This window comes from Poecile atricapillus, chromosome Z (assembly GCF_030490865.1).
Source record: "Poecile atricapillus isolate bPoeAtr1 chromosome Z, bPoeAtr1.hap1, whole genome shotgun sequence".
NCBI lineage: Eukaryota > Metazoa > Chordata > Aves > Passeriformes > Paridae > Poecile > Poecile atricapillus.
This window is the reverse complement of record NC_081289.1, coordinates 86,951,534-86,972,348: the sequence shown is the minus strand read 5'-3', so window position 1 is coordinate 86,972,348 and position 20,815 is coordinate 86,951,534. Positions and strand designations below refer to the sequence as shown.

At 38.7% G+C, this 20,815-nt stretch overlaps 1 protein-coding gene across 1 annotated transcript in view; it reads right to left on the bottom strand.

The window, feature by feature from the left end:
- Positions 1-6,346: 6,346 nt before the first annotated feature.
- Positions 6,347-20,815, bottom strand: part of COMMD10 (COMM domain containing 10) — a 107,627-nt gene continuing 93,158 nt past the window's right edge. The window contains exons 6-7 of the mRNA XM_058827650.1: positions 7,529-7,588; positions 6,347-6,900 (exon numbers count right to left, since the gene is read on the bottom strand). Of these exons, the coding sequence (XP_058683633.1) occupies positions 6,862-6,900; positions 7,529-7,588 (99 nt within the window). The 3' untranslated portion in view covers positions 6,347-6,861. The remainder of the gene's footprint in view (positions 6,901-7,528; positions 7,589-20,815) is intronic.

The following is a 20,815-nucleotide window of genomic DNA, read 5'->3' as shown; positions in this document are numbered from 1 at the left end:
AATTCTTTGGAGAGAAGTGGAAAAAGCTGTTTATTTAACAGAAATTGAATAATATTACATAATAAAACTTCTTGCTGTTCAATGGGATGGCAAGTCTAGGAAGAAAAGTCTTTTTCATGTGGTGTAGCTCGGCTCACTCAGGTTCTTATCCATCCCTCTGGCGCTGGAAAGTGCCGAGGCCCAGGCCCCGGTGGGCCAAAGGTGTGAGCTCCTGGGGTTTGGCTGGGTGTTCAGTCCAGAGCAGGCTTGCACAGATCCAAAAAAACCACAAAGGTCCAGGGAACTCCTCTGCCTCAGCTAGCTAAAACTAACTAAAAGCCAGAGAGAAGCTCTGTCCCGCTGTCTGTCCGTGCTGCAGACACCACAGTCCAGGCGCGAGATGTGTGGGAGTGATGTTTTTCTTTAACACAAACTGCAGCTTCTTCTTCCCCCCACTCTTGCTCTCAAAGCCAGTCTTAAAGGTGCAGAACTTAATACATAACATTAACCAGATGACTGGGGATACCAGTATCATAAAGTCACCCCAGGACACTCCCTTCATGACTTTTAAATAGGTTTCCAGATGTAAGGTCCGTGTTCTTCTTGGGCCTGTTTATCAATTTCTCCTTTTCTCATCATAAGCACAGCTAAGCAAACATACAATGGCAAGTAATCTACAAACATACAATGACAAGTAACCTAAATCCAGGATTCATTATCTCAAATCCTGCTTCTAACCTATCATTAACTCTAATTAATTCCAGAAAAGCCTATCTTTAGCTAAAAGCTTTAACTTTTCTAAAATTCTTAATTCTTTTAAAATTAGCCTGAGAGAGAAGTGATCCTCTTGGAAGCAGAGATGAAGCAAGAGAAAGATCCTTTTCTGTTCTTGAGGCCTGTAGTGCCTCTCTCCAGGCTGTGTATGAGTGAAAAGCGGCAAGAATTTGCTAGGAATTCGAAGAGCAGAAGATGGTGGAGATCCACCATCACAAGGCATGGCTCCTGACAGAGGTCTCAAGGATTCATCTGATCTGCAAAGCACTACTCTGACCTCATTCCTAACGTGGAGGAGACCTGGACAGAACTGCAGCTTGCATAAAGAAAATAATCCCATCCTTTCCTGAGTGAAGAGCTAAGGTAACAACACTTAGGCTGACTATTTTCTGATGCAGTCAGACCTTTTCCTGATGCACTGTTATCTAGTAAAGAGGTAGTGACTGCTCAACTAACTGGCAGTTTGAGATGCAAACAAAGGCTCACAGCCAGAGCTGCCCCACAGGGCTCAACAGGGAGGAGTGCATAGAACAGGAGACATGGTCCTTCCCTCACTCCCAGGGCTTCACTGACCTCACCGAGATTCCTTCTCTGCTGCCTGCAAGGATATTGGCTATGACAAACACTTTGAAACTAGAAGCAAACACACGAATGCAAACGTTATTTAAGGTGCTTACTACATACATTAACTGCATAATTTCTTGACTCAAACTGACTTTTTTTCTTTTTTTAACAAAGAAGAATTTCTTAACCCTGGAAGCAGAAAAACAGACAAGCGCATGACAGAAAAAGCACAGGATTCTCATGCTGCCCATGAAATGCAATTTATTGAAGAGCTGCCCTGCCTACTGAAAGCATAGATGGGAACTAAATGAAATAAAGGCAGCTCACCGGTATGCAGAGCTCTTCATATTAACCCTGGTGGGACAACCCTTCCAACACAGCAAAAAGGTGAGGAATCTTGTTTATGCTGTCCAGGGAGTGCTGCTTCCTCCTCCCTTCCCTTGTCCTGAATGACCAGAGGGTGCATTCCAAAAGAGCTCATTTGCTGCTCCAGCGTGTCCAGTCTCAGAACTAGTACTCTACAGCTGCCTGTGCTGGCCTTTGTGGATCTCCACAGCCATCTCAGAGACAGGTACTACATTAATCCCCATTTTCTTGAATGTATGTTTTGTGTTACCATAAAGGGGAAATGAATGTTTAATAACAAGAAGTTAAAAGTGCTCTAAAAATGTGATCATCTTATTAGAACACCTGGTCAAGACAGTTATGCTTCCACCATGGGAAGGACTCCAAATTGCCTTCCTTTGGTTTCAAAAATCAACAAAACATTGGATAACCACAAAATATATTTTGACCTCAATAGAAAAAAAGACTAATCCCCCTAAGTGACAGGGACAAGTACTTCCTGGATGTATAGCTGAACACAGATGAACACTCTCTGATTTGTGACAGACCAGTAGTTTTTACCTCTTGAGAAACAAAATAATGAAGGGATGAAGGGACGGTCCAAATCACAGCATATAATTTGGTATGATCAACAATTAAGGAGGCCAAGGGAAGATCCAACAAAACTGATTAATTTCCATGGAATTCAGGAATCAATTCATGCAATTGCAGATAAAAGCATCTTATTCCTTTATCTTAATAAGACATCATCAACAGTGTGTCAGTCAGCAGCACTGTGGTTCACATACCTCAAAATCACTGTTATTCAGGTCAGTTTGTCTGCTCCATCGAAAAGGAACTTCCACACAGTACCTCAAACATTACTAATTTTCATTGGTCAAATAAAAGCTTATAATACAAAGCTTATTATGAAGCTTATATATATATAAGCTTACTATATATATTTATACATTTATAACACAAAATGCTCTGATACTTGTTCACTGGTCAGCAGGCATTATTAAGCTTTGTCATTATTTTACCATAATGTCAGAAAACTCATAGTCTTTGAAGATATGATATGCCAATACAGCCAAGCAATGAAATGTTACTGATGATGTTGGAAACAAGAAAATTAGAATATGAACAAGTGTGAAAGGGGAGCTTATACTATTTTATAACAATAACCACTTTTCTTCCTTTGACCAAGGTAAGAATTAGCATGTCAGTAAATTCTTTATGCTTTGAAAGAACAAGACTTCAGAGCCCCTAAAATCAGACTGTAGAAATGAAGCTGCAGGTCATTATTCAAAATTTACATGTCAGCAAACTCAGGAATTAAAGGAGAATTTGAAAGCCTCCTCTAGACAGCCAAAACAGGTTTGGCAGTTAGTCAAAATTTGAGACAGCAAAGCTATATTTGTCTAACTATATATTTTATTTCAATAAAAATAAAATACAAAAACTTACAGACATTTTGTATTTGCTTTAAAACAGGAATTACATGTCCAAGACTGAAATGGGCAGAGACAGTCTAATGCATTCGTACTCAACAAGCATTAATGTGCCATTAGTGTTAGTATTGCTCAATGATGTACAAGTGGCTGCTCTTCACCAGTAATTTGGTGTTTTTGAGGCACTTCTCACACTGGCTTTCCCTTAGGCCCAGAACTCCAAATCTTCACATCAAAATATTACTGATGCTTGTTACACCTGAGAAATTTCCTTCTTTTGCCAGTAGTCCATTTGAGGCAGATTTTGACATTATAGTTTTGAAAGAAATACAGTCACAGAAAATACTGTCTTTAATGTCTGAACAAAGATGAATTAAGTGTTTTTAAAATGCACTGAAACATCTGAAAGATTTAGTAATCCTTACTCATTCCAATTTCAGTTTTAGAGTTCAATAAGTCTCTGCAAATATCTTCCTTCAATACTATGTGAAGTCTTTGTAATTTCAAATATGGATCAAGTCCAAGAGATATGACAGGCCACTAGGATCCTGAATTGGAAAGAGCATGAGATGCATCCCTTTTGTTTTCTGCAAAAAAATCTTCAAAACACACCCAAGACTCACTGTTCTGTTTTTTACCAGCAAACATAACCAAAGCTTGAACACCTTCAGAATGAACACACCTGTCCAGGCTCCCACTCCAGCCTAGTGTGCTCAGTTCTGTGCAGTCTACACGCTGCCTTCCTCCCAGGAAGTGTTTTTCTTTCTGCCACCCCCAAGGCACTGGGTCTAGTCCCTGCTCCATGCAGACCTACCCAGGCATCACCCAGTCTGTGCCAGTGCTTGTTTCTCCTCTTACTCACTGACACTTCTGAGACACCAGGACCAGCAGCTTCTCTCAGGGGAAGACCAAACTTCCCCTCTCGATGTCCACTCAGGCCCAGAGAGAACCAACAAGGATAAAAGCCTTCTTTTCTGCAAGACCTAACAAACCCCCTCAAATTATTCTACTCTTTCTTTGTTAGCTAATTTTGTCTCCTTAGTCAGGAGCACTTAAATTTAAGTGACAATGTTTTTCACTAAGATGGTACAGGTTATGCCCTTGCTCCATAACAATGTACAACCCCAAAGCCTCCCATTCCATACAGGAAAGTCTTTTCAAACTAAATTTTTATTTCTCAGCAGTCCTTGACTAAAGGTAACCACTCTACTTCTTACAATAAAGCTTTTGACAATAAGAATTCAGTACAGTTAGTAAAAATAAAAGGCAGCCACTGTAAAGAAATCATAAATCTTTTCGGTCATCTGCAAACAAGAATAAACATTAAATAAATTTTACAGAATTACTGTAATTTGAGACTTTTTCTTCCCTTTCAACAGAATTTTATATATTTTTAATATTTCCTATTAAAGCTTGATTTAAAATCTGTTTTTCATTATCCCACACTTTGATCTTGGTCAGCTTTGCACCAAGGATGACACTTCTGGGTTAGTTTGAAATACTAGGCGCAGTTATGCAACTGGCTAGTTCCCATAGTTAATTCTGGTTTACTTTGATTCCCCAATTTACATCTCATTCGTCTTTTCTCCCTCTCTGCTTAATATTTTCTTTGTATATATACTTTTGTCATCTTTTCCAGTGTTTCTGCTCTCTTTCTGGTATTTTCCATCACCCAAATTCCATCCTTGGAAATATCCATTTATCTACCCCTCTCCTTCCTTTTTCTTCCCCATTTCTTCTTACTCTCATTTCTTTTTTCAGATGTGCCTGCTGATTTGTCCAATGGCTCTTGCTCCCCAAACCAGTCCAGCCCTCACCTCCTCCTCCAGGATTCATCAATAACTGCCTACATTCACAAAGGTAACTTAAACCCCTCACACAACCACCTTAGTATGTCCTGAATCCACAGAGGAAATTCTGAACTCACTTCAGACCTGACTTCCAGAACGGAAACTCTGGAAACTCAGAGAAAAGGCTCAAGAGCAGTGTTCTAGCACAGAGCATACCATGCCACAGGACTGGCAGAGAAGACATGTCATGCAGAAGGGGATTCCCTCAGCTGCACTAACTATAAAGCACTACTATTGTCAGCAAGCAGAGGGAATGGTGGGGATGTGTCCACCTGCAGACATGCTCCAGTCTGTGCAGTGTGAGATGAGTGAGCTGGCAAGCTCTTGTTGACCAGCCAGACCGAGGATGTGACGTCTGTGGGTGAGAGCACTGTACCTCCAGAAGATATGGCACGTTTGCTGGGGCTTATGACAGGACGTGATTTTGGCAGCCAGCCTCACAAGCCATAAGTGGACAGCTGAGGATATTCTGCTGTGCAATGGTGACTGATCTCTTCTTCCAGGGGAACAGTATTACTGTATCAGAGGGGTAGAGTATCATTTGGCTTTTCCTTTAAGAGCAAAGGACTATGGCAAGTGTGTCTTTTCCCTTCAGTGTCCTTTACTCACACATAGGCCGTTAATAGCTTTACCACCTGAATCTATGAATTTTCAGCTTGGACAACTTGTGCAAACCTCACTCAAATCTCTAACAACAAAGCAACTAAAGGGCACAAACCTCCAAAAGCAACAAATTGGGAAATCTGGCACAGGAGGTTCTGAACTATTCAGGACAACCAGCTATTCAAAACATACATTTTGGTTATACTTTTATCTACAGTCATGAGAAACAAGCTAGAGAAGGAAACTGACTGGCTGGGTATTAACCATCCCTGATGTAGGCATCAGGAAGAAAATGTTCTTAATCTCAGGCAAATTTCCTCTCACCTCCTAAAAGGCCAGAGCCCACAGTTGTAAACTGTGCAGCAATGAAGTTGCCTGTCAATAAATGGCAACAAAGAACTAAGATGACTTTTACCTTCCTCCTGCTGCTCATGGATCATCTGGAACTAATGGGAAAGAGTATGACCAACTTAGCCTTTAATCACTATACTTCAATTTTTACTGCTCAGTGTAAAAACACTGGTGGTATAAACAGCATGAGGAAGGATCAACATAGCTTTCAGAAATCTGTCAGGTAATTTCAGCATTTTTTGTTTTATACTCTGAGATTTCTCCCTTCAGTTATACACCGTACTTTTTAGATTCATTATGGGGCAAGCAGTGCTAAGAAGCCATGTTTCTTTTCAGTGCCAAGAGTAAACATGTAAATCAGAGATATTGTTGATTATTTCAAATAAAAAACCCCACCAAACTAAAATTGAACAAAGACAACAAAATGAAGTTTGACGAGCCCCAAAATAAGCTTTTAAAATTCTGAATTTATTTTGAAAAATCTGCAAGAAGCATTATCAATTGTGTGAATAATATTTAAAAAGGATAGAGATTCTATTAGTTGTGTATTTTCTTACAACTTCCACATTTATGTCTACAAAAAAATACTTTTTTCGTGGTCTCTCACTAACATGCAAATTTCTACCAGAATCAATTAACACACATAATAGGATGAAAAAAACTATTTCAGAAGCAGGGTAGCATTCTTTTGCAGGGGGAGGGGGTGGGCAGGGTGTTTCCCCACTGCAAGTAAAGAAGACATTTTTCACAACTGCTAAGCAAAAAAGAGAAAGTCCATTAGGATCTTCAGACCCTCAACAAAGACTCTTGGCTAATGGTACTGGTCTAAAAAGCAAATAAGCCAAATAATTTCACAAGAAGCAACCTGCTGAATCCTTCAGGAAACACAGCTCGGCAATCTATCTTCAATTCAAAATAATGAGGTGGCAGGAGCACGATAGAGAAATAAGTCTTCTAAAACATCACGTAAGGGAATCCAGCTGTGCTTGTATAGTTTCCAGCTATTTAAAGGAAAAAAAAAGAGAGGAAAAAAACTCCACTCGTAAAAAGTTGTTTAGAAACATGCTAACAGAAATATCCAATATCTTCAACTATGCATACCAAATATATTTGCATACCAATATAAAAATCCTGTACTCATGAATATTTGTTTTTACATGAGGCTATTAGAATTCATTGCTGCAGTTTAAATATTCAAATTTTAAAGAAACAGTTGTCTAAATACTAACTCTTTAGCATGCACAGATGTTTTCCTGTGAATTTCCAATGCATAATAACAAGGAAAAAAAATAATAGAGTTCAGTTTGACTGGATTACGAGCCTAGCATCTTGACTGAAGATGTAACACAAAGATGCTGTCTCCAGAGAGATCCCCACTGTCAATCATCAGCTATTCCTCCTGATCTACTGCCAGCTTTGCTTATAGTGACCCAAGCCCTGCATATTCCAAAGCTGAATGCAGAGGCTCTTCTTCAAAATGGTTTATGTGATTAAAGAAATCCAACAGCCTTATTTGAAGTTGGATCTCTTCTTTCCATTTTTATTAAATTTAATTAATATAGGCAACACTTCCTGCTGAGCAGCATAAGGTGTTTACAAAGAAACTATAGTATTGTAAAATGTACAGACCTTGTTGTAGAACTCAAATAGCTCCTGATGGCTAAATTCTACAAACACCTTCTTCAGGTTCTGTAAAGAAGAAAGAAAAAACAAATTAAAAAAATTAAGGAAGAAGAATACTCCTCTTTTCTCCTTTTCTCCTTTTCTCCTTTTCTCCTTTTCTCCTTTTCTCCTCTCCTCTCCTCTCCTCTCCTCTCCTCTCCTCTCCTCTCCTCGAGTCTCCTCGAGTCTCCTCTCCTCTCCTCGAGTCTCCTCGAGTCTCCTCGAGTCTCCTCGAGTCTCCTCTCCTCTCCTCTCCTCTCCTCTCCTCGAGTCTCCTCTCCTCTCCTCTCCTCTCCTCTCCTCTCCTCTCCTCTCCTCTCCTCTCCTCTCCTCTCCTCTCCTCTCCTCTCCTCTCCTCTCCTCTCCTCTCCTCTCCTCTCCTCTCCTCTCCTCTCCTCTCCTCTCCTCTCCTCTCCTCTCCTCTCCTCTCCTCTCCTCTCCTCTCCTCTCCTCTCCTCTCCTCTCCTCTCCTCTCCTCTCCTCTCCTCTCCTCTCCTCTCCTCTCCTCTCCTCTCCTCTCCTCTCCTCTCCTCTCCTCTCCTCTCCTCTCCTCTCCTCTCCTCTCCTCTCCTCTCCTCTCCTCTCCTCTCCTCTCCTCTCCTCTCCTCTCCTCTCCTCTCCTCTCCTCTCCTCTCCTCTCCTCTCCTCTCCTCTCCTCTCCTCTCCTCTCCTCGAGTCTCCTCTCCTCGAGTCTCCTCTCCTCGAGTCTCCTCTCCTCGAGTCTCCTCTCCTCGAGTCTCCTCTCCTCTCCTCTCCTCTCCTCTCCTCTCCTCTCCTCTCCTCTCCTCTCCTCTCCTCTCCTCTCCTCTCCTCTCCTCTCCTCTCCTCTCCTCTCCTCTCCTCTCCTCTCCTCTCCTCTCCTCTCCTCTCCTCTCCTCTCCTCTCCTCTCCTCTCCTCTCCTCTCCTCTCCTCTCCTCTCCTCTCCTCTCCTCTCCTCTCCTCTCCTCTCCTCTCAACATTAACTCCAGTAAATCCGAATATAAGAGCAAGCTATATTAAAGATAATGGTTAGTTTCCTTCCATTCACTACAATGTTCCTCATACATGTATATTTCATTTAAGTGAAGAATGCAAATCTACCAGTATATCAATTCTCCTCCTGTGAAGAACAGTAATAAAATAATCTATGTAAAGAATTTAGTTACCTGATTTTTAAGACAGAAAAAAATGGAAGATTACATTCATCTTTCTCAGAAGTCCATCTAAGATCTGGTAAATAGTATTTCACAGTGACAAAGTCAGTAGTGTATTTGATTGAACTGACACAGCTATTAATGTACTGCACAAGCACAGAGCTGATACTTCCATTCATTAATCTAACAGTTCCAATCTTAGCATGCTGACACTGCTATAGGCATCCATGCAGATTCAGCCCAAATTAACAATTAACACAACAGCTTCAAAGCAGTGCTTAAGCACTTTAAAAACCCACAAAATAACACAACTGATGAAAACTACTGTAGATAAAACAGATGGTGGTAATAATCCTCTGCATGCATGTGGCTGATGTCTGTGGAGATGGGGGTTAAATTAAAACTTCTGTCCTGCTTAACTTGCTTGGAGCCTGCTACCTTCAATCAGAGTGCAGATCTATCCACACAGTTCCTAGCCTTATTCCTTCTACTTCACTTTGTGACTTTATTTATTTAAAAGTAAATTTCTATTTGTGCACATTCTCTTTGTTTTTCTTAGACTTTTCAAGGCTTGGAGGCATTCCTGAGGATAAAAGCTGCACTTCCATGAACACTAACAAGTCTCTGTGAAAGCCGAATCTTTCTCTGGACATCTCTACTCACAAAATATTATCAGCTGAAATAACGTACACACACCACGTTTCTTTAACTGGTACCAACTTCATGTACCACTTGGGTCAATAGAAAAACACTTGTTTATCCACTCAGCTTAAATGAGGAAGGACACTTTTGCATACAGACAAGGCTGTGGGCCAGATTCTGTGTACTCAAAACAATGCAAGTCTCAAGTTATGCCAAATAATGTCACTGAATTTGGCACACCCAATGCACAAGACCAGCAGAAGCCCTGGGAACACAGTATAGGTACTGCCTGGTGCCTGCTCCTCAAAAGGAGCTGTAAGAGACACAGGAAAGAGATAAAATAACTGGGGCCAGCCTGTCTGGTGCAATTCCTCCTTCCCGCTCTGCAGAAAGAAGGATCCCTTCCAACAATTTCAGGATGGCTACAAAAGCCTAGAAAAGGACCAGTGATTTGCATGAGAGACCAATCTTCCCCCTCTGGGAAGGAACAATGCAATACTGTGAATCATACGGTGAATACAAAATAAAACTACCAGGACAGCAGTTTTCTTTGCCATGACTCCAGCTGATCCTCCCTCCAAAGAGCATAATGCCATGACAGGGAAGTAAAAGCATTTTTAAAGGCTTTCTAACAGCTAAGAAACAAAAAAGAAAGCAAACAAGGGTTTTCTTCAGAAGAGAAAGTGGGCAGAGGAAAGACGAAAGATACACTAATAGCAAAGGGATCTACCATTTCAGCTGGGATGTTTGTTTGGCATTTGCCTTCCTAGTAGGATTTTGGCAACTGAATGGAAGGAATCAGAACTGCAAAGAGGAGGTTCAGTGAAAGGACAATTTCATGTATCTTAAAAGTCTATCAGTCATAATTAATATTTATGATAATTTCTTGAATGATTTCTGGAAGGGGAATCTGCTGGACTTTGATACGACAGTCTTGCAATGCCTCCAGAGAGGGGCAGAGAAACACCTCTGACCATCAGATCTCATTTCTCTGATCTCTGTGTCTCATTCAAGATGGGCATCTTCTGGTATTACTTCAGATTAGCAAGCACAATCAATTCTCTCTCTCTCTCTCTCTCTCTCTCTCTCTCTCTCTCTCTCTCTCTCTCCCTCTCTCCCTCTCTGCCTCACTGCTTGTCTTTCATATTTTCTAACTATATTATTTACTGTTAGTTATTAGTTACTCATAGAGTATGCAAATGAAAAAAAGTGCAGACCTTTTAATTCAGATTCTCTTTACACTTAATAAAAAACCCCACTATGCTTTATGACAGGATGAGATCTCTCTTCTCATTATTATTTAATAAGCACACTCTGATAACTAGGACAAAACTTATGTTGGATTGTGGCAGGCAAGTATCTGTGGAGATCTAAAAGAAAGCATCCTGTGCTGGGCTGTTTCTGATCTGGGGTGGGAGTAGGAATGTTAATGGGAGAGAGGGGTAACAATCTTGTATGAAATACGTTGTTTATCTGCACTTAATCATCTGCTAAAATACATTTGTTTGTATGTGTAAAAACCTGGTACATCCACTACACCACTTCAATAGAGAGTAGTGTCACAAAAAAACCCCATGCAGAAGTATGGCACCAGTTAAAAATGTTACTTTACTATATTAAATTTCTCACTAGAATAAGTCTGTTAAGGAAGGTGACAAATTATCATTATTATGTGGTCAGGAGCTCCTATATAAATTACAAAACCACTGTATCATAACTAGATCCCTACAAAAAACCCTACTTCTCAGGTGGCTGACAGTCCCCCATTTTTAGCAGAGATATCCATCATACACTTATTTGCTTTATTCTGTGTGAATATAAACAAGTGCAAATAAAACTGTGTGTCACAGGACTAGGTTACCATCCAGTTCTTCAATTACTCAGTAAAATTGTCGGAAAAATAACTATATAGATAGAATATTACTAAACGCCCCAGAGCAGGCAAATTCCTAATATACTTAATGGAATTTTACTCAGATAAGCATACAAAATTACAAACCACAATAATATTTCAACCATAACTAAAACACAGGATGAAAAAAATCGCTTTCAGCTTACTTAATTAAATGTCACTGTGTGCAGACAAAGCCTCAACCTATTTATGGAAAGTACAGCCAAGCTGACTTCTTTTATCTGCATATACAAGTTTTCAGATGTTGTCTCTGATCTAGTATGTGTTTCCCAGACGTAAATAAGAAAACAACAATTTGCTGGATGTCTAACTTCTTTCTTCTTTTTATCAAATGCATCATTCTTTTCTCCTCTTTCCTTATAAATATCTTCCCATCCCTCACCTTCACACTACTCTCTCACCCACTTCTGGCATCTTATTTTCTCTTTCTTTTAATCATCTTAATTGAAAGAAAACTAAATTCAGCAACCAAAAAACTGAACTGAATTTATTCCCAGTGTCACCCTTTGTCACTCCAATAGTTTTTCTAATCACATCCCAAATTTTATTGCTGTGCCAGTGTCCTAGCCCCTATTTTTAGGACTTTTAGCCTTTAGTGTGACAGTTCCATAGCATCAGAGAAACATAGCTGAACATGCTGTTCTTATGAAGACAAAGAAATCTCTAAAGTACCAAATATTCATTCTTTGGGCTGCTTTGAAAATACAGAGACAGGTTTTTTGTCTGATACAATATCCATGAAGGGTGGCAGGGACTGCACTAGAGGAAGACGCTTAATAAGCATAGCTAAAGAGTATGTGCAGCACATTAGCTAAATTAAAATTCTGTTAAGTTCATTGTGTTCATCTACTGTAAAACATGACAAAGCATTGCATTTACTACCAGAAAGGTCTATGTGAATATCAGGTGTCACCAAGAAAAATCTTTATATCACTCTGAATTCACTGCAAGGAACACAGTAATAAGCTTTGTGAAATGTGTGGCTTGACATGTTTGGCTATGTATCACTAATGAGTGCATTTTAAGTGTAAAAATTAGATTTTTGTGCCATTTTCCCTTCATACATCTAGATGAAATCTGATTTCATTCCACCTCTTCTTTCACCCCAGGGTTGTATCAATTTACAACTTATAGCCTCCTGAGAACTGTGAAATGCCTCCTGAGAACTGTGAAATAAGTTTAACTGATTAGGGTTCTTTTTTCCCCTTAAGTATCTTCTCACTTACTGTCTGCTATTATTTTAAAAAACATAACATCTTCATCAGCCTCTAAAACCAAATTTCCTTTGGGGGTGGAAGGGGGGCAGAGAAGAGGAAAGAGAAATGAGAGGAAAATGAAGATAAAACCTTTATATTCCCAGACAATATTAATATGCTATCCTAACCAGAACCGCCATTCTGAATGTCTGGCTAATTCTATGAAATAACCATAGTAATTTAATATACACTTAGCTTACAACCACCATCAAACAGGCAATTTTTTAGCTGAACATGATCATAAGCATAAGATGATGAAGAATACAAGATATGTAAGATATGTAAGAGTCTCCAATTTCCCATTATCTTGCCTAACTATTTTAAACATGAATATCTTCTTGCTGCAAAATGTTTCTGTGGAAACCAAGCAAAAAAGGTCTCCTTAAAATACTTCAGAAAGTAGAGGCAAATTTCTGGTTATAACCAAAGGATTGGGTTTTGTTTTTAAGGGGTTTGTTGGTTGGCAGGTTTTTGCAGAGTTTTGCAGCTTTACACACTACACAGCTATTTCACACCTTTAAGTCCCCAACCCCATGTGTAAGCATAGAGTAATGCACTAGAAGTTATAAATAAAAGCTAAACTTCTGGTTTAAGGCTAACTTGAATACAAAAACCTGATATTACTGTTCCCAACTGCAAAGCTATAACTACTTCAACAATACTGAAGAATAAAAGCAAAGTATTTTGAAGCAAAGAGAGGGATAAGCTGAATTATATATTTATAAGCTAAATGTCTACTGATAATTATAATGTTCTGTGACTGCACACATGTAAAAAAATATAGTATATTCAGAGAAGCTTTTTGATAGTAACTCAGTGAAATAACATACATCCTAGTCTTCATATTCTAATATTACCTTTAACACTATCTTGAGCAACATCTCCATAAGGTTTGAGATAAGAATATTTTCTCACTTGCTAACCATTCTCCAATATATTCTTGTTAGATACCCTTGAAACCTCAGAACAGAATTATATGGATAACTAAGCTATTCAGTTTATGGACAAATTAAGACTCATTCCTAAACAGACCCCAGTTGATTCTTACTAGCCTGCATTTCCCTCTGAACCTACAAATTTTTGTGCTACATTAATTCAGACTTCCTTTAAACTTCCTTGGACCCTGGAGAACTGTGCATTCACCTAGGCACTTACAGCTCTTTTTCTATTTGTATCTCACAGAATTTATCGAAAAGCTTGAACTGCTTGGTCAGGAAGATCAATATTAAGAAGAGCATATGCATTAAAACAGACCAGCATCTCTTAGAAGAACAGCTGTTTCTTAACTCTCTGTATATAAGAGACAGTAATTAAAACTTCTTCATATTCTTACAGCTGTAGATGGATGTAATTCAGCTCAGGGATTCAGCAAAACACAGGGAGTTAAATACAGACTAATATATTCCTAATTAAACTTCTTTCACATCATCAAAAAATGTAACCTCCAAACTTAATTCTTTTTCCAAGCTTATCTCCATCTGCAATACCAAATTACTATTTCTGTAGAGAAAAAAAAAATGTTTTATGACTAAATTACACACATTTCAAGTTTCAGTGTGTAACTGCTATAAAATGTAAGATAATAATCCACTTTTTTCCTGGACAACATATTAACACATAGTTTGGAAACATACTGCAGTCTACCTTTCAAAGTTGCATTGCTTTTCCATATAAACTTAAGAAATTCAAATTCCTTGTGGATTCGGGGAGATCAGGATCTGCATCACAATAAAGATGTCTTTCCCTCCCTTTGCAATCTGTATGTAAGCATCCTAGCCAAAGGTCTATGTTGATTGCTGAGATATAACCAATGTATTACTGGAATTTATAGACATACATACTGATAAATCTTGAATGTCACTCCAGCAGATTCAGGATCATTTAAACATGTTTGCATGGAAAATGGCAAGAATGAATTTATTGCCCAGTCAGGTAATAAGGTAACAGATTCTGCAGGCATTGGGACACCTACAGAAGACCTGGCATACTCACAAACTGCAATAAGAATTGTCAGTCACTACCATTTTCATTACTCCCGTTCCTCTGTATCCTCACAAAAATATCCATTACCGGCTGAATGAACTGATGCAAAACTATAGACAGGAAAGGGGACACAACTACTGAAAAGACCACATAGGCTAGGAAGATCAGAGAGCATTAGAGGCAGACGGGTCCCTTTTTTCACAGTAGGTAAGAAAAATGCTTTTAAAACTGAGAGAATTATCGGGAAAAAAAACAAAACAAAACTACAGTTTTCACCTTGGTATATCATGTCAGAGTAAATACCATCTTGCTAAAGAAAAGAGAGATAGAACAGCCTTTTTTCCAATAGCTGTATCCAAGCAAAGCTTTCCTAGGAATTTTCATTCCTCTAAGTACCACCGTTATAATGGTTGGCCTTTTAATGATACTTCTGCATGGAAAACCTCTCAAAAACAGAAGTCTAGAGATGAGGGTTGACACTTCTGAGCAGGTTATGTTAAATAAACTTTTAGAAAAACATCACAGTGAACAAACATGCTTTTTGGAGCAATGAGTGTAGACGTGTATCAGTGTATGCCTATCACGTAGAAGCATGTCTTTTACATTGATATTTCCCTTATGTTGCACGTACAGAAAATGGCTCATAGAAGATCTATTGAAAGGCTGTCTTGCTTTATGTCAGTTCTGTATTTTGTATTTACCTTCACATGCCCTTTCCTTCTTTGAAGATAACTATACACACTGCACGAGCTCCTGATTGATTCCTCAGTAGACTCCACATGGATTCAGTCACTAAGAGCAACAAGCATTCATCCACATGAATGTTGTTGTATTTTCAGGATTCAATGGCAAAACATGCATAACTTCCAAAAACAGTATATCCAACAAAACATGTGTTTAAAAATCGGCTCATCCACTGAAAGGCTGCCACAATTACTAAGAATGTCAAAGATTAATCTGAGGAACATAACAAATAATTCTAATTTTCCTGTTTCTCACCTAATTTTGCAAATTCTACTGTACTCCAAATACCACAGAAAGCCCTCTGAATAAGCAATCTTACTAAAAATTAAAAAAAAACCCTACCAAACAAAAGCTCTTCTTTCCCATTAAATTTCATTGGATCAAGTTTGGAAAAAAGAGTTCACATGAAATCACATACACTCAAATTGTTGCATACTGCTTATACTGCCTTTAACTATCAAAACAGAACTTTCTTCTTTAGTCAGAAATGTACTGCGATAACTGGTTTTATTCCTCAGAAGAAATTAAATTCTTATCTTTCACATTTTAGTACACCTCATTTGTCACAGAAATTATGATATTTAAATAATTAAGTTCAGGAACACTGAAAGGAAAACTAGGCAGCTGAGACTCTGTGTTTATTTCCACTGGGGCTAGAATGTACAAAGTCACAGCTTCTTCAAAGCCAAGAAGACCAGTGAGTTCACACTTCCATTCTAAAGATAGCTCACATCAAAACTGATACAACAGTCCTACATTCACCTCAAATGATAAGGAATTCAATTTTCTTCTTCTTATTGTATTCACAGATAACCTCTGCGGAAGAAATGGAAAGCCTAGGCATGCTGGCACCAGAAACATTTTCAAGGTTTTCTGACCTCACATGTTCACCAGATTTGATCACTGATGCCATTTTGATTTGATGCCACATTAAATTTTACAAACTACACCTCAAAAAGATGTTATGTAGCTACAGTTATAAAATATTTTCACTATTGCAATCAGAAAATAAGCAAATTCTAAGAAATTAACAGAACTGAGTGCAAATATTAAGTGCAAGATTAGCCTAGTATTATCATCCACCAATTAAAAATTATGAGTTTAAATGGCAAACAATGCACCTTGGGTGTCTTGGAACAGTGAAGCTCAGCCCACAGCATCAAAGGCAGACTGAGAACTCTTTGCATCTAAACATATAATGGTCAAAACCCCCTATTAGCAAGAAGGGAAACTCAACACCATGCACAGAATGTTTTAAAACAGCTTCTCACACAGCTTGCTTGCAGCTGATGTAATTAACCTGGAGTTACAAATACTTCATGTTCTAATCAGTTGCAGATGTAATGTTGGGTCTGAAGCTGGATTAGAGGAAGCTCGAATTGTCATCCAAACCACTCAGGAAGTCACCCCTTTCTTCTAGTCTAAAAGCCAGATAAAACCTCCTCTGTTCAGAGAAGAAACCAGGGTTGTTATCATCTGCATCCACATCTACAGCTACAGATCCGACAGAAATACTGTATGGTGAAGTCATGCAGATGACTAACATTTTAAAAAGTATTTAGATCTCCATTTAAGAATGGAGGAAACTGGCATCTTTTTGAATTACTACCTTCTGAGCCTACCTGGTTCAGTAAGAAACTGCAACACTGTTTTAGCACAAAGAGCCATTCTTTCTTCATCACTGGAATACCTGAAAGTATCTACTATTTTTACTGAGGCACAAGAAAAGCAGCTGGATAAAAGATGCAGCAGTGAGAAGAAAGATCATGGGAAGCTCAGATCCACATGAAATCAATGTAACTGGTGTGAAAACACCCTTTCAAAAATCTGCTTAAATATTTACAAAATGTCAAGATTAGTTAATTTGCAAATTAGTTATTTTTGTTTGAAATGGGTTACTCGGAGTATCACAAATCTGGATTTTTTTAGGCAGATCAGCAAAGATAAAATGTTTGGGGCTTTTTTTTTTTTTCCTGTGCTAAAGGGATGCTAGTGGCTGTCAGCAAGTATGTTTTTGATCTCCAGTGGGTATATCATTCCAGCAGCTAGCAACTGAGGGCTTGCACACAAATATCAGCTGCTGAAAGATAGGGGAAGTAATGCAGAAATGAGGAATGTTAACTAACAGTCTAGTCCCCCAGCAGGATCAAAGCCAGAACTCTTAGGGAATAAGGTTGTTTGTAAAGTAGTGCATATTTTATCCTTCTTAAAAATTTATTTATTTTTATGAAGAAGTCACCTACTTACTATTTTTACTGCATTCTAAGGGCTCTACAGCTCACAGTGCTCACGATCTACAAATAAGTGGTGGTATCTCTTCCTTGCCATAAGCAACCCAGCAAAGCCTTGAACCAGAGCTACCTGTTTGTATCAAGGACACACTGATGTCAGAGTGTGAACAAAATTACATTGCATCACTAGCCTGACCAAGAAAATACCCTCAGGCAACAAGGCACAGTGCAAAACTGGAAGGTCATTAAAACCAGTTTCTCAAATTAGATAAAAAAGCTTCCCCTTTTTACAAGAATTACAAATAGATTATGTGGCCCTCTTTCATTATGACACCACAAAATTAATAAGAATGTGGAAACAACCCTTACTACAAAGCAATCAAGCAACAACTTTCTCATTTGTCACTGAAGGTTACACACATTCTAATGACACAAAATTACCAGTTTTGGATTTCAGACAATGGAATTTCAGTGATTTTGCTTTACTGCTTTTGCTGACAAGTTATTTAAAGCTTGATGCAATAGAGTGGTGTGAATTCTCACTTCTTACTGAAAACTGGACGAGTGCTAAGGACAGAAAGTACAAGTTCTGTGTGTTTTCACATACACCAAAGATGAAATGAGATGAGATCTCTCACCCACAGTTTCTTTCAAAGCCACACTATGAACATAAGTGTGTAAGTAATATCCTCTCAGGATAGAAAAAAAAAATTTGGCTAACAAAACTTGAAAGAGGGTATCAAATGCCTTTTTATTTTATTCAAGTCTGTGTGCTATTGAATTGCAGTCCATACACACTGCTTTTTAAAGACAGTAAGTAATAAGAAGGAATATAGTACTAGATTCAGATTATTTTACAGATGGCAGGAGCACAATCCAGTACTCAGGCCCATTACAATGGTTTCATTTATTATCAAAACCAAGATACTTTTTAAACAAATCCGTTTAGCTCTCAATTAATTACATTTTTCTCTTTCACAAGAGCACTGCATGATGAAAAACTAAAATGGCAGAGCAAGCAATAAGAGGTGTATGTGGTGTAATCTTTTCACAAAGATAGACATGAAATTAATATTTAAACTAAAGTCTTTTTTATGTTTTTAACATATGAGTTCTTCAAAGGGAAAAATGGAATAGTAAGATGTTACAGGTCAGTTTGCAAATACTATTTTCTTAGAATCACACATCATTAAGGTTGGAAAAAACCCCCTACGATCATTGAGCCCACCCAACCTTTGACCAAACACCACCATGCCAACGAAACCACAGCACTAAATGCCACACCCCGTCATTTCTTGAACACTTCCTCTACCACCTTCCCGGGCAGTCCATTCCAATGTTTAACAACTTCTTCCAGGAATAATTTCTTCCTGCTGTCCAACCCGCCCTGGAACAGCTGGAGAACATTTCTTCTCGTCCTGCTGCTAGTTCTACAACCTTTCTACAACCTCCTTTGAGGTAGCTGTTAGTACAAGGCAGCATCCAGCTGCATTCAAGGTGTAAAACTAGTCATTGAGCAGCAGAAAAATTAACTAGAAGAATGAATGGCTGAAATGGTAAATCAGAAAGACAGCCTGATCATCCTAGTCAGGATCAGAGCCTTTATAAAAGAGCATATGAAGAGTATCTGTGCTTTCCTACTGGTGTGACAGAATTAATAGTTGCACACATACTAAAGGGCGATGCCACTGCATGAGAAATGTTTTGTATCTGTTGAAGAAAGTAATTCCAAGACCCTGCACAGAAGACTGAATTGCCCAAATTGCAAACCAGTTTCTTTAATGAGAACAGCAGTCTAAAATACTTGGAAGCATTATTTTTAAAGGATTAAAACACTATTGTGAAAGAGAAGTAATGCTGTTTGGACTGTTTTTTTTTTTTAGAGATAAACAGATTGACTATTTTACAACCATAAACTAGGCAGGACCCTATGGCCAGGCAATGGCTTTGTGGGATTAGAGGCTACCTAAGGAACACACAGATCCAACAGCTGATTTGCCAGTTGGCAATCTGCTCCTCAAATTGATAAACACAGTACCTGGGGTTTTGTGGTATTGGTAATATCCTCTAAATCATTCTATATAATATCCTTCTATATAATATCCTCCTAAAGCTGAAGCCTACAGAGATATGGAATTCTAGAATGCAATAACAAAGCCTGAGACTACAAGAGAAAGGGCCAACTGAATAAACTGCATGCCTTTATCGGCAAGAACTTTGATAAATATTCAAAATAAGGTTTTGTGTTTGAACAAAAATGTTTCTCCCAGAGTTGTTCATATTTTCTGTGTGTTGAAAATATTGAAATGTGAAAATAAACACATGGGAGGTCAAAAGCTAACAGTCATTTAACAATAGCTATCCTTGGTACAAAGTGAATGAAATCCAGAATACTGAAAATCCAGAAAGACCTTCCATTCCTTTTTTCTCCTGGGAACTAAACCTTTCCTTTCTGAAATACACTCTTCTAGATTAATACATGAATGACAAGAGATTCTTATCTTAAAACATATTCCATTGTAAGAAGAAGAGAAGATAGTGTTTACTTCCACTAGCAAAAACACAGCCATCAGCCAGAGTGCAGTGTTTCTCCTCTGTTCAGCACTTGTAAGGCTCCATATGAGACACTGCATTCAGTTCTGCACAGCCCAGTACATGAGAGATATTTGGAAACTGGGCGGAATTGATATGAAAGGTTATCATCTGGATATACCAGATGTGAAGAGATACTAGAAGGTCTGCTTAGTTTATAACAGTGTTAAGAATAGGGAATCTACCTGCAGTGCTGTTGTCCTGGGGTAATCCTTAATGTTACTGTATTACATACCTATCTGTGCCCAAAACTTCTCACCATATCTTTAAGACCCTACAAGCAAGAACCCTGGTGGCGAGTGTTCTATTGCAGGTACTTCTACAGTCATCTCTTCCAGGCGGTTTCCTGATTTTTGCCACACGGTATTTGCTTCACTGGTTCTTCGGTCTTTGCTTAAGCAGAGATTTTCTCCTCTTGGGATTCTCCTTTAATTATTTTTTTTTTTTTTTCTTCCTTCTTGGGGAGGCTGTAGCAGGGGTTTCAGGCTGCCTTGGGGAAGGCTCTGCAGGTGCCTGTCAGCAGGGGAGGTGCTGCCCCAGTAAGCAACATCTCCCTCGGTCCCACAAGCCCAAAGCTGTCCCTGCTGGGCACCGTCTCCGGAAGGGCATTTCCAGCATTTCAGGTCTCTTTGTTCGGGTGGCAGATCGTGATTTTGTAGGTATCTAGCCAGTTATTTACTGTCACCTTTTTTATTCTTGCCTGCTGCCACTTTGTCTGTTGCTAAACTTTAAATTTGTTAATTTTTCACTTATATCTGTT